The 14,649-nt window shown below is 39.1% G+C and overlaps 2 protein-coding genes across 3 annotated transcripts in view; one reads left to right on the top strand and one right to left on the bottom strand.

Moving 5' to 3' along the window:
* PSMD1 (proteasome 26S subunit, non-ATPase 1) overlaps nt 1–14,649 on the bottom strand; it is a 71,289-nt gene that overhangs the window by 31,815 nt on the left and 24,825 nt on the right. The gene's annotated exons all lie outside the window — the stretch shown is intronic.
* On the top strand, nt 2,644–14,302 carry HTR2B (5-hydroxytryptamine receptor 2B). Of its 2 annotated transcripts, XM_065674345.1 has the most exons (3): nt 2,644–3,292; nt 10,847–11,047; nt 13,148–14,302. In XM_065674345.1, exons 1-3 carry the CDS (start codon nt 2,983–2,985, stop codon nt 14,026–14,028), a joined length of 1,392 nt encoding a protein of 463 aa, XP_065530417.1. In that variant the 5' UTR covers nt 2,644–2,982; the 3' UTR covers nt 14,029–14,302. The 2 variants fall into 2 exon arrangements, with proteins under 2 accessions (XP_065530417.1, XP_065530419.1); XM_065674347.1 differs by lacking the exon at nt 10,847–11,047.

The raw sequence follows: 14,649 nt of genomic DNA, 5'->3' as shown, positions 1-14,649 counted from the left end.
GAGGCACTGCCTATTTTTTTCCCCAGAACTTTAAATTCTGTTCTTCAAATTCAGAGATGTGACATGAAGATCTGAAGGTGACACATACCCACAAGTAAACCACTGAAGTTAAAGGATTAACCTATCTTTTACTACACTTCTGTGGTTTTATTTCAGAACATTTTTTTTTCCATTTATGATGTAGCCCTACTGACAATAACTCCATCTCCAGAAAGTGGTAATAATTCCAGCCACCTTTCAGCAAGGGAAAAGAAACAGTGTTCATGATGAAGAAAAACAAGCTTCATCTGTACAATCAGAAAGAGTGAACACTGTTTAATCCAATGGAAATTTCGGTAAAGACTTAAAGTACACCTAGATTAACACCAGAAGAGCCTTCAAGATTTATTTTATAAATCAGAAGTTGATTAGACATAGTTGAGCTTAAGGAAATCTGAATCAAAATGCGCATTGGCCCAATAGAGTATTATCCTGTCTTGACTTCTGCTTTTTGTACGTTTTCATGTGCTCTATTCTCAGTACTGTCAGGGGTGACAATGGGGAGGTGGTCAGATAAGGAAACAGAAATACTACAGCTGGATTAACCTTTATTTCCTAATATTTACTTTTCTGAAGAATAAAGATATCAAAAGTCAATTGCAAATGAATACGACACGGAATCTTACTGAAGGAAAGGAAAAATAAGGAACAAATGAAAACTACTTTGCTGGAAATTCTATTGTATCTGAACATACTTTAAGTCAAGTATTTCTACTAATTACTGGCAGCAGCTTTACCTCTTTGGCCACAAAGTAGCTGTATTATAAAGATATGAATGTTTGTATTTTGGGGTTTTTTGTTTGTTCTTTGGTTTGATTTTTTTTTTTTTTTAATTAACAAATATAAATTGATTCACAGTTCACCGAGGACCTGATTCCCAGCTCAAGCGTGGTAAGCACCAGCAATTCATGGAATGTAATGGCCAGTGACGTACAGGGGGTCAGCCCATGATCTCATGGTCTCTTCTGGCCCTAAGCTCAAGGTCTCTATTACACACTTGTCCTGCTAATGTCCTTGGAAGTGAACTTTATTTCCATTTTAATGCAGAACTACAAGATCTTGTTAGAGACCATACACACATCTGACAAAGCTGGAAGGTAACAAAAGAGAACGCTCATCATAATAAAATGCAGCTGCATGAAGAAATATTTAAAGTAACAGTGCACACTGTTAAAATAGTGTGGTAGACAATCCTTTTATTAAATTAGTCAAGAAAAAAATTGGAGCCTTTACAAGGCAGCAGAACATTTTAGGGTTAATCTTATTTCCGTCCAGAGAGAGAGCAAGAGCAAACGCGTGCACAGGCATACACGCACTATGGTGCATACAGCTACAATATTGTATCATGAAGGGTCATTTACAAGATCTGCACATCCTGATGCAGCTACAAGGAGCACACATTACAGTAGTGGAGCACTGAATCAATTAACCCTCTCTGGCTACTTCCCAGCCAAACCCCCGCTCATTTACTTCCCTGCTTTCCAAGCACTGGAGCTGAAAACACTGAAATGAGTCAATCAGCAAACAAGGGTAGCAGCAGACTGGGAGCTTCGCTAATGAAAAGAGAAAACTGCACACAGACTCTGCTAATCACTTAAGTAAAATTGTCAAAATGATGGAAGAGAAAGGACAGCAACAAAAGAACACAACCTTGCTTCTATCTTTTTTAAATGTGGCAAGATTTACTATTCTCCTCCATTCAAGAGCTGGAGAAAATACCTGGGTAAGAAATACAATTTCCCCAAAATAGAAATTCTTCATCTTGGTATTAGAAGAAACAAGTGCTAAACAAAAGTACACAAAAAGACAAGTTTTAGAAAAATTATAAAAAGCAGAACCAAATCAACAACTTGTTTTCCAGAAAGTAATGAAAAATCTCATCTTAAAATCCACCAGGTGATGAAAAGGATTACAAAGGATCTTCCTGGATACAAAGTGAACTCTACTAAAATGCAAAAGAAAGAGGTAAGGCTTTCTTCACCTGAAAACTGCAACACATGACATCTTCTCAGTAACTGAGCATTTGTTCAGCTTAACGCCGTGACAGCTGTTATATTCTCAACTCTTCAGCAGGGTTGTGAGACACAGAGGGAGGGAGAGAAAAGGCTGTACTTAATAAAAGCCCTGCTCAGATTACAAAAACAAGTGGTTTACTCACTTCCCCCCTTCAAGTAATGGATAAATTTAGATGTCTCAGTTTCATAAATCTTCATGGTCCCCTTGAGACTGTCACCAGTGTTTTATTGTCTACGGCTTCCTGACCCCCATCTGATAAATCAGGAACCATAGAGATTAAAACGGAAACCTCATACATAATTTCTGAAGATATTTTTGAGGTGACCCTCTGTGGAGAAAAAGGATTCTTAATAAGGGGAAATATGGGAACTGCCGTCTGCCTACGCACACTGCTGGAGAGTAGACACTCTGGAGAGGAGGAGTTGCATATACACAATGAGAGCATCTGCCTTTGAATCAGTTTGTACTTACAAAGAGCAGATCTACATGTATACTGTACCTAAAGGGAACCATTTGGCATCCAAATTAATCTATTACTTTTTACTGCTGTAGAAAGGAAAGAAAAGGGGGGGGGGGGGGAGGGGGTAGCTAACGGACTGCTTGCTTTTCACAGCTACTGAATTTTCTCCTATGATATGAAACCTGAACCTGGGAGACCAGACCACTGAACCCTGCCAGAGATGGACAGAAAACAAGACTTTTATTTTTAAAACTTAGTTGCACCTAGCAAGGCACATGATAAAAGAATTGGAAACCAGCTCAGAGATGGTTACAGGATCTCAAAACAGCAGATGACCAGTTTACCATACTGACCATGCTGGCCTTTCTGCAGGACCATCCTGGACCAGAGAGGAACAGTGAACTCCTACACCGTACGCAATTCCTTCGCAAAATACAGCTCCTGAATACATTCTGCTGGACACAAAAATGTCCTATCCGTCACATTTCTTGAACGGGTCTGGAGCTGGCAATGAATCTTTGTCGCCTCTCTCAGTAACGGGAGAACCCAAGCAGGACTACCCAAGTGAGGAACAAGGAAACAAAGTGCGTTGGGCAGCTTTACTGATCCTCCTGGTGATAATCCCCACGATCGGGGGGAACATACTCGTCATACTGGCGGTGTCTCTGGAGAAGAAGTTACAATATGCTACCAACTACTTTTTGACATCCTTGGCAGTGGCAGATTTGCTAGTGGGTCTGTTTGTGATGCCGATTGCCCTTCTCATGATCTTATTTGGTAAGTACAGCATGTTTATTTCATCAGGCTAGCATATGGGGTACAGGTTGGGGAGGTCTAATTTAAACAGAAAAACTGTTTGCTTTCCACTGTTACAATTTTTAAAATCCCTTGAATGAGGGCTGCTAAATCTTCTCTTCTGCGCAACTTCATATAGCTTAATGTTTTTATGGGAAGTGCAGCCACTCTGGATATTCTTTCCTTTAAAACAAACCATTCAAAAATCACCTGAGACTTAGAACTGATGCTAAATTGGAGCTGGACATGGGAGATCACATTGCGTACAGTGTAATATTATTTTTAGCAACATCTGCACAATGTTGGCATCTGTCCTATTCAATATTACACCAATTGCAGGCAGTTTTCTCTTAAAAAAATGCTAAATGAAAACTAGGCATCTGTTCAGTACACTGAAACAGGTTTTTAACTTCTTATGAGTCAGGCGCCTGATTTTACCTTAGTATTGACTCCAAGCTCCATGAGCAGTCAGAGGTGGCTCCTGGCAGCATCAGTGACAACAAACTTTACTAGTACCACTTTCAGGTAAATCGATTTTCTCCCACCCTGGGGAAAGTGGCAAGCTCATAAAGCATCCCAAAGAATTAACTCATCTGTCAAGGAAGCTTCAGTCTGTGAACCTAACGTTTCAGACTTAGATTTGTCATTTAGTCTGGCTCATATGGAATAAAGTAAGTATTGTTAAATATGAGTATACATCATCTGTGACATTTTCTCTCTGGTTAGTCATTACAGAACAAGCATGACTTTTCATATTCTCTCATGTCCAGCTTTATTTCAGATATTGCTTCTGACAACAAACCAGAGGCAGCTCCATGAGAAAGTCTCTCTCTTTTACTCCTAAACTTCCTTTAAGAATACATTTTCAATGGTTTAATTTCATATCATACAACTAAACAAAAAAATCAACAAGACTGTTTTTTTAATAAACTTGGGGATTTACACAATTATCTTTAAGTTATAGATACTACTGGACTCTAAATAATGAAAGGCTGCAGCAATTCATTTTTAATATGCTGGATCTCTAAGAGTTACCCAAGTAATAAGCAAACACAATAAGAAGCTTTATTTCAGAAAGGCTTTTGTTTGCTGCAGAAGGCTGGTATAACTTTATTAACAAATGTGATTATTCACTAAATGACTTGAGACTGAATTTCTGTATGTTACAGACTGCTCTTCCCTAAACAGAAGTATGAAGTGGAGGTCAGAATTCAGTGTTGAAATAAAAAAATAGTCTTTTTTCAAGCAACAGTTTCTAAAAAGAAAAATTAACATACATGACCAGGACAGTGATTTATAATGTGAAAAAAACAGTCACTTTTAGAAAAACATTGGTATGTCATGTATGTGTATGTGTGTGTAGAGGCAAGAAACAGATATGCACAGACATACACACTGATAGTGCAACTGCTTAGTTTCTGCCAAAGGCCTCATTAATAATAAAACTACTATCTATAAAAAGTACTAGTATTGGACTAGCAACCAATACAAAGAGAAAGCAAGTTCCAGATTTTTCTGGAGTTGATTTTTGGTGGTGGTGGTGGAGATTTTGAGTTTGGATTTTTAAAACTATTTTATTTTTGCTAGACTAATGAATCTTTTTAACTTTATAAAGGGGCTATTGCTCCTTAATCTCCCAATTAATCCAATGCTAAACCCTGGTTACAACAGTTTAAAGCATGCTAGGAATCTTAATTTAAAAGTCAAACAAAGGTATCTTTCATCTTGCAGGAAATTTACTGGAGAGTAGCAAAATTAGTTCTAAGACTGCAACCAGCCTTTCACAGAGCAGTGGTTAAAACTGAAATTTCTGGCGTACAAGTCTCTTTTTGGCAGCCAACCAAAGAAACTGCTTTGCTTCTTCACCGACTGGGAGAAGATGCTGAGGTGTTTATAGAAGTTCAAAGCATGAGCAAAACATGAGGATTTACTGGAATGAAGCTAGAATAGATATTTAAACACATAACAAGTCTAAATCTTGAAGCTACATTAGCCGGCTAACTAGTTGAATGTAAAAAAAAAATCACTGATACCCAGAGAGCAGACTAAACCAAGCCCCTGGCACTTCTACACAGGAATGTCTCCATAATAATGAAATAGCTGCATGCAGCTTCTAGATACAGAATACAAATATTATGCTTCTGATCTGGGACTGATATCTAATTATGTGGAGAATATTTGAGGGAAAAGGTGTGAACCAAAGTGCAGTCATATTAAATGATCTTGACTGTTAAAACTAAGCACAACGTGTTCAAATTAAAAGCTTACTGCAGATATTGGCTCCATGCCCTCATGGTACACGTGAACAAAAATCTTCAGAAATAGGCAGACTGTCTCTGTAACAAAAAGCTGCCCCTTTTAAAGATAAATAAACAAACCTGTAACTCACACTCACGGGTATCATACCATGAGCAGATTATTTATTTTCAGCAGAGTGACCGAAATGTACTCTGGTACAAATAAACACTGCAATTTTCATTTAGGAGTGTGAGTGTCAGGATACACAAACAGTCCACTGCTTTTATTGCTTGCTAAATTCCCATTTCTTCCAAAAAAAAGAAGGGTGTGTTAAGAAATAATTGCATCCTCTAAAACCTAGCTTTCAAGAGTTACCCACAATTCTAACACTAAGAACTACTGAAGAAAACCAAAAACGTTGCTACTGATTGCATAGCAAAATTAACAGATAAATTGGAGAGACTCTCTCATTTGCAAAGCCTGCAGCAGGAAGAAGTCTGTTGTCCACAGCTTGGTGGGCAATGGGTTCCTTGGACACAGTGCATGTACCATACTTTAAAATAGAAATTTTTAAAATATAAAATATTCCTGATATTCATCCACTTAAAAATCAGGAGGTGATGCTGATCATCCTAGGTTGCAAACCATCATTTTTAACATCTATCACACGCAATCATAGTCTTAATCTTCACCCATTACTGATGATGAACCATAGCAAATCTTCCCTTCTTGCTTGGGCAAACTACCAGAGAAAACTTCCTTACTGAGGGCTACTTTCCAAAATCTCAAATCTAAAGATAACTAAGAAAATAAAGGTTGGCTTGTCACAAAGCAACTCCAATAAATAAAAAAAAGAAAAGAAAGAAAAAAAAATACTTCAGCTAAATTAAAAGAACTATGTGACAGTGAACAACTGTTGAAAATGTAATGGTAACAGAGAAGCAAAGGCAGGCAGCCACAGGGGTGAAGCAAGACAACAGCCAGGAAACACCAGGCCTGTGCAGTCCACAAAGCAGAATACTGACCTGAGGATTAACACCACGCATGCATGATGCGGACACACACCCCGCAATCTGAAGACTGAAGCCTAGGCTTAAGTCAGCTGGTGAATAAAAATACCCGATTTCAGTAAAAGCATCATTATCTAACAGCAAAAAATCCTATAGAGGGAACATGTTTCAGTAGCCTATAACAAAATCATAGAATGGTTGGGTTGGAAGGTACATTAAAGATCATATAGCCCTGTGAGGATATCACAGAATCACAGAATCCCAAGGGTTGGAAGGGACCTCAAAAGATCATCTAGTCCAACCCCCCTGCAAGAGCAGGGTAACCTACAGTACATCACACAGGAACTTGTCCAGGCGGGCCTTGAATATCTCCAGTGTAGGAGACTCCACAACCCCCCTGGGCAGCCTGTTCCAGTGCTCTGTCACTCTTACAGTAAAGAAGTTCTTCCTGATGTTAACGTGGAACTTCCTATGTTCCAGTTTACACCCATTGCCCCTTGTCCTATCACTGGATATCACTGAAAAAAGCCTAGCTCCATCATCCTGACACCTACCCTTTACATATTTGTAAACATTGATGAGGTCACCCCTCAGTCTCCTCTTTTGCAAGCTAAAGAGACCCAGCTCCCTCAGCCTCTCCTCATAAGGGAGATGTTCCACTCCCTTAATCATCTTTGTGGCTCTGCGCTGGACTCCTTCAAGCAATTCCCTGTCCTTCTTGAACAGAGGGGCCCAGAACTGGACGCAATATTCCAGATGCGGCCTCACCAAGGCTGAGTAGAGGGGGAGGAGAACCTCTCTTGACCTACTAACCACTCCCTTTCTAATGCACCCTAAGATGCCATTTGCCTTCTTGGCCACAAGAGCACATTGCTGGCTCATGGTCATCCTCCTATCCACCAGGACCCCCAGGTCCCTTTCCCCTTCACTACTTTCCAGCAGGTCAACCCCCAACCTGTACTGGTACATGGGGTTGTTCTTCCCCAGATGCAAGACTTTACACTTGCCCTTGTTAAATTTCATCAAGTTTCTCCCCGCCCAACTCTCCAGCCTGTCCAGGTCTCGCTGAATGGCAGCACAGTCCTCTGGTGTGTCAGCCACTCCTCCCAGTTTTGTGTCATCAGCAAACTTGCTGAGGGTGCACTCAGTTCCCTCATCCAGGTCATTGATGAAAATATTAAACAGCACTGGTCCCAGCACCGACCCCTGAGGAACTCCACTAGTCACAGACCTCCAGCTAGATTCTGCGCCATTGACCACAACTCTCTGCCTTCTTCCTTTCAACCAGTTCTCGATCCACCTCACTACTTGATCGTCAAGCCCACACTTCCTCAGCTTATCTATGAGGATGCTGTGGGAGACAGTATCAAATGCCTTACTGAAATCAAGAAAAACCACATCTACCGCTCTACCATAATCCCTCCACCTAGTCACTGAGGCAATGTTTGTAGGAAGGAGGAATATCTTTCTATCTTATATTACGTGACAGTAGGAGAACCCAGACAAGCTTTCAGGCAGGCACGTTTGTCAGGTAACTATGGCATTTAAAAAAATTTACTAAAAAAAACCCAAAATCCAACCCACTAGCTTGCTTAAATCAGCATTTCAATTCTGAAGGAAAAAGGTAGAGATCTCAGCCCAGTAAATGCTCTGGTCTGCTTCCAACAGTGCAGATCTATACTAGGAGAATCAGAACTTGTAACTATTCAAACTAAGCATGACCTGCTAATCACTTTCTATTGCCACCTGGCAGGACATACTCATTTTACCTTCCATCTGAATTATGAAGCAAGACAACAAACAAGCAGGTCATCATCATGTTCAAGGGTCAGAGATGCTTTGAGTTCTGAGAGGGGTAATCAATATTCTAACTACCAAAGTAACAGAATAGGCCAACAGTGATACACACCACTAACACCAGGAAAGCACAAAATCTCAGCCCAGAGCAGTCCCTCAAACATTAGGCACAGAGCTAACACAGGTTTAACCAAGCTGTGTAAAATCAAAATAAGTAAAAAAAGTAAGTAAAATCAAAATAATTAAAAGCAAAATACACCACAGTATGAATCCTAAATAACTATGTGGCTTTCCGGACTTTAAGGTACCAGTTTCACAATATTTAGTTGAAATAATAACTGTATTGTTCAATTATTATTAGCTACTGCATTTAAAGTCTACCCTGATTTTGTCTGGATAAAAAACATGATCGCAGACACAAGTATAATAGTACAGAATGCTAAACTCATGAATGTGATAATCTACTGCCTTCTGCGCCCTGTTCAAAACAATACAAAAATAAAGACAAAACTTTCTCTTCAGTTGCACTTACAAACTAATGAAAGCTCTTAAAACTCATAATAACATACAAGGTTGCTTTGCACCAGATTGCTGTTTACATGCATCTGTATTTAAAAGAAGGAAAAGAGCTTTTTGCTGCAAAATATTTGAGGGTTTTCTTCTGAAAAGAGTAAATTAACTGGGAAAAAATTAAAAAAAGAAGAATTTATCACTGCAATTCACCAAGAAGCAAAGCAGTTATAATCCCGGGAGCAGCATGTAAGTACTCTCCAACAGAAATACTGGCTGCTTATTTGAAATCCAGCTGTTATCCTCCCATATTATGAAATACGAGTAGGGGTTTCATAATACACAAATTACAACTTCCTCCTACCTGTCTGACACAACAATTTTTTGAAGCACAATTTCAACCATGATAGATATTTTGGGAAATATGCAGCAAGAACTAAAATTTACTAGTTAATGGTTTCAATATAGAATGCCTCTTTCCCTTCTACCTCACTGCTTATGCCATCCTCCCCTGCTTTGGGGGTGGATGAGGCTTGGTTCAGGGCTCCATCCATCCATTTTCTTTGTTTTTACAGGCGAGGTTTCCCAACATAGGGAAGAATGCAGACAAGCATGTGCCATGTCTGACTTCATAAAATTTTCCATTCTCTGGAGTTTTTAATTCAAGTCAAGGCAGCATCATTATAATTTTCACCTATCAGTTACACCATGTTTTAATCTCAAACTACTGCAACATTACCACATTGATAAGACTGAGCATTAAACAGTCCAGCTCGTTTCGTACTCTCAGCATGCAGATCTATTTATTCAGAGCAAGCTTAAAAACAATCAGATTTGTTAGAAATGTTGGTTGTTTTTCTGCTTTGGGTGTTTTGTTTTTTTTTATCCTTTAATCATCATTCAACTAAGAACTGATCCTCTGGCAGTATTATTACTGTGCCTACTGATGGAGTACAGCTGAATTTTAACAGAAGTATATAGTACATCAATGTCTACCATCAGAAACACAAAAAACTTCTATTTTCATACTTTCTTCCCTAGGATTACAGGACATTCTTACAGATACACAACACTAACATGCATCTCAAACTGAACACTGCTAGCACTGGACTGCAATAAAAACTACTTGTGAATTCATATAAAGCAGTTAAAACCCACCCAACCAGAGTTTCACTAAAGTTCACTTGGTTTGGTATTGTAAACTTTGGTAGGGGAGACCCAGCTCCCAAAACTGCGAGCTTTTTGAAAAGTTTAACACTACAAAACCACAAAACAGTTGACAGATGCTAGGTTCCCTATAGATTAACATTAAAGACAGGTAACTACTATAAGAAGCAGTATCCCATACTGAAAATCCAAGCCATTGCTTTGGCAAGCGGGAGGGGGAAAATGCACAAGAAAGCCCTTCAGTTTTTATAAAATCAATTACTGGGACAGAATAGCCCTGCTTTGCCACATTAGCGCTCAACTGCAGCTGGTCAAGGGACACAGCAAACTCATTTTAAAACTATGTGAACTAGATTCTCCAAGATCACCAACTAAGATTCAACCAAGTTTCTACAATGATTAATACGTTGGTTATGACCCATTACCTCCTCCATCTAATACAACCCTGAATCATACAACTATCAAAGAGACATAGCTGAAAATAATAACAGTGGAGCACAAGGACCAAGTACAGTCATAACCCACTTTTTAAAAACCTTTTTATCCAAAGTCCTTGCCACAAATACCTTATGATCTAAAAAGGACAAAAAGACAGGAAAATGCTTAATATACAAGCAGTCTGATTAATATGATAGCAGCAATCATGCCAGTTAGGAGCTAACTAAAATGTAAGACAGAATCCAGCCGAGGCAGCGGCAAAGCTCATCTCCCATAGTATTGTGAACTTCTCAAAACCACTAATGACCAAGTGAAAACCACACACTGAAAACTCTCAAAAAGCTTAGATTCTAATGAGTTTTCTGTTTTCTTTCAGACAACGCCTGGCCCTTACCAACTGTCTTGTGCCCTATCTGGCTGTTCCTTGATGTCCTCTTTTCCACAGCTTCCATCATGCACCTCTGTGCCATCTCGCTTGATCGCTATATTGCAATTAAAAAGCCAATCCAGGCTAGTCAGTACAATTCATGGGCTACAACAATCATCAAAATCGTCGTGGTTTGGCTCATTTCAATAGGTGAGACTTGGAAACTGGAAAAGGAATGCAGAAGCTTTTCACATCCAAAACAATGAGTGACTGCTGGTCAAAATGGAAACTCTGGCCAAGTACTATTGATTAGCAGACCCTCACACCTGAGCTAGCCTAAGTCCACCTCTTAGATCATGCATAGTTACACCATAAGAATTTGCTTCAACCACCACTCCTTATCAGGCTTACCCTACTCAATCATACCTTTTCCTCATGGTCTTTAAAGTCCAAAAATCAGAAGACAATACCTGCATGCATAGTATATCTTCCGGGAAAGCAAGAGTTTATGTTCCTGTGGTAGTATATTCTGTCCCAAACACAGTTTAAAGACTTGAGTAGATGCTGCTAAAATTTGTACTTCACAATTTTCCCATGAAGCAAGTAAAAAAAGGTTAATTATTTATATCAAAGACCGAAAGATAAATGAGTGGCTGATAACATTCACATTGAAGACTGACATGCACTGGCAATACAGCATACAGAAAGGCTAATTTCTAAGCAAAAAAACCCAAAAAACAACCAACCAAAAAAAACCAAATCCAAACACACCCTGAAGAGTTTATATAAAGGAAGCCAATGAATAAACTTCTAAATTAGCACCTCTGTGATGTGCACCTGCCTTTAAGGATTGAAAATTAAAAAAAAAAAAAAAAAAAAAAAAATCTGTTAAATGAGCTAAGGAGGTGAAAACATTTAATTCAAATAACCTAATGTACACTGCAGGCAGCCATAGGCATAGAGCCATATGCTCCGTGTGCAAGAGAAAGAATAAAATTATTCTGCGTTATTAAGGCCACGGATTTATGGTAGAATGGGTACATCCACCATCTTGGCCAAGGTATACATGCCTAAACCCAAGAAGTCCAACTTCAAAAAAAAATTCAGGAAGATCTGTGATGATAGGAGAAAAGATGCTATCTTTATTTTATCATTAAAAAAAACAACAAAACAACCAATCAAACAAACAAAAAACAAAGACCTGTTAGCATGACAAGACACTTACAAATTGACCTTTTAATGCCTGGTTTGTTGTTAGTAATCAGTGTTGTACTTTTTCATTTCCTTTTTATCTGACACAAAAGCATTCTGCAGCTGAGCTAGGGTTCTCCAAATCAAAGGTTAATTTGGCTCAGTCCTCACTTTAAATCTTTGCTGTACCTGAAGGTGTGCCTTTTATTAAGAAAGGGATCAAGTGGCTGAAGTTTTTTTGCTCTTGCTGCCTTCAACCAACTTCAGTAAGCGGAGTAGCAGAAGAATACAGTAAATGCCTACATCTCATTAAGCGGTATCAGGAAATATAGCACAATAACCTTCACCAGGCAGTAAGGAACCTGTTGTTTTTGTTGCAACGTCAGACTGCTGGCAAACGAAGTGCTGACTGTAATGTAGTGGTTATAAAAAATTCATTCAAAAGACAGGACTGATAACTTTTTTTATATTTTTTTAAAGAGTGGTGAATTACAGAGCTAGCTGCTCTCATTTAAACACTCTTAAATATGCAAGAGACTTTAAACAACAAATCCATCTTAAACACCCACTGCATAATTCTGGCAGCTATGTAACTACTTGTATATAGGAAAGAGTCAAGGCAGGGTGAAAAATTAAAAATTAAAAAAAATCAGCTGTGTCCAGTAACTTGATGGGGTTAAGATAAGAAGCAAGGCAAGATTCATGTATTTACCAAACTGCCCTTCAAAAAGTGCAAAGGTTACCCCAGGGGAAGGGGGGTGGAAGCAGGTGACAACAGGGAAACACATTTCATTGGAGGAAAAGCCATACTAATTCTAACAACTACAGTCAAAATAATTAATGTTTTTTACACTTGAGAAGTTGGCAACTTTATACTGCTTCCTCAATCAATAAAGGTTAGACCCAATCTCCTTAGAAAAGGCACTCTGTTATAGCTGAGGTTGCCAAGTCTTAGAGTGCTATTTGCCCAACCACACACATGATGCTCTCAGTTCTCTGTCACCCTGTGTCAGCTCCAGAGCTCAGGAACTACCTTTCTTTAGAGACCCCGAGCCTTCAGGCCCCAAAAAGATTGCAAGCGATTACCATATGCTGACATACTTTGTTCTTCTCCTGTAGGAATTGCTATTCCAGTCCCTATCAGAGGCATTGAAGATGGACATGGCAACACTTCAAACATCACATGTGCGCTAATGCCTGATCGTTTTCATGACTTCATTCTGTATGGATCAGTGGCTTCATTCTTCATTCCCCTTGCTATCATGATAGTCACTTATTTTCTGACAATCCAAGTGCTACGCAAGAAGGCCTACTTGATCAACAAGCCACCTCACCGTTTCACTTGGTCAACAGTGTCCACAGTATTTCAGTGTGATACAACATCTGCCTCCTCACCAGAAAAGGTGGCCATGCTAAACTGTTCCAGAAAAGACAAGACTTTATCCAATGACATGCCAATCTGCAGAACATCCACAATAGGGAGGAAGTCCATGCAAACAATAACCAATGAACAAAGGGCATCAAAAGTTCTGGGGATTGTATTTTTTCTTTTCTTGTTGATGTGGTGCCCATTCTTCATAACAAACATAAGTTCAGTTCTGTGCAACTCCTGCAACCAAGAGATTTTTCAAAAGCTTATGGAGATATTTGTTTGGATAGGATATGTATCCTCAGGAGTGAACCCTCTTGTCTATACACTATTCAACAAAACATTTAGGGAGGCTTTCAGCAGGTATATCACTTGCAACTATCGGACCACAAAGCCTATCAAGGCCCTTAGAAAACGCTCCAGCAGGATCTCTTTCAGAAGCTCTGTGACAGAAAATTCCAAGTTCTTTGTCATGCATGGGATGAGAAATGGGATTAACCCCATTATATACCAGAGCCCAATGAGGCTGAGGAGCTCACCCATCCAAGCATCATCAGCCATTCTGCTGGATACATGGCTGCTCACAGAGAATGAAGTTGATAAAACAGAAGAACAAGTCAGCTACGTATAGTGGAATGGCAGCTATGTCTATATCATAGTGTTACTGTATGTATTGTTCTTGGTAACAACACAATTGTGCTGTAAGACGGTATAAATACTATTGTTTTCTGTTATTTATGTAAGCAACACCTTACAAATTTATATTAATTCCTCTCTTCCAAAGTCTCCCCTATTTTAACCCCAACCCCATGGTGGCACCCACAGCTTCATTCCATGATGAATGACTGATGCAGAACTGTAGCCAACAGGAAAAGGGAAATAAATAAAAGCTAAACCAATTTGCATATCTGACTTCAGTTCTCATCACCCCCAGTCTCTTCAAAGTACATTTTTATAAGAAAAGCATCTCTGTACAAACACTAACGTTTACTCTGGCAAGAAGACAGAACATTCTGTAAGTTGATGCTTTATGATGAAATTAGCAAGGGGATACAAGCATGCTTGTTTTAATTTAAATCCACCTTTACTCTGTGTAAACAGAACAGCACATACACTCACACTGTGTTACCTCCTACAGATACATTCCTTTGCTCAGACTGTGTACCCAAGTATGAGCTTTTCTTGTTCTCTAGGGGTATGTATATCAGAAGCAAAATCACTTGCTCCAGAGACCAAAAGGTGTCCATTCCAC

This window comes from Lathamus discolor, chromosome 3 (genome assembly GCF_037157495.1).
Source record: "Lathamus discolor isolate bLatDis1 chromosome 3, bLatDis1.hap1, whole genome shotgun sequence".
NCBI classification, from domain to species: Eukaryota; Metazoa; Chordata; class Aves; order Psittaciformes; family Psittacidae; genus Lathamus; species Lathamus discolor.
This window is presented reverse-complemented; position numbering and strand designations above follow the sequence as displayed.

Coding starts and splice junctions, on each gene's coding strand:
- HTR2B (XM_065674345.1), top strand. CDS start 2,983: ATGTCCTATCCGTCACATTTCTTGAACGGGTCTGGAGCTGGCAATGAA. Junction 3,293..10,846: donor CCTTCTCATGATCTTATTTG/GTAAGTACAGCA, acceptor GTTTTCTTTCAG/ACAACGCCTGGCCCTTACCA. Junction 11,048..13,147: donor GGTTTGGCTCATTTCAATAG/GTGAGACTTGGA, acceptor CTTCTCCTGTAG/GAATTGCTATTCCAGTCCCT.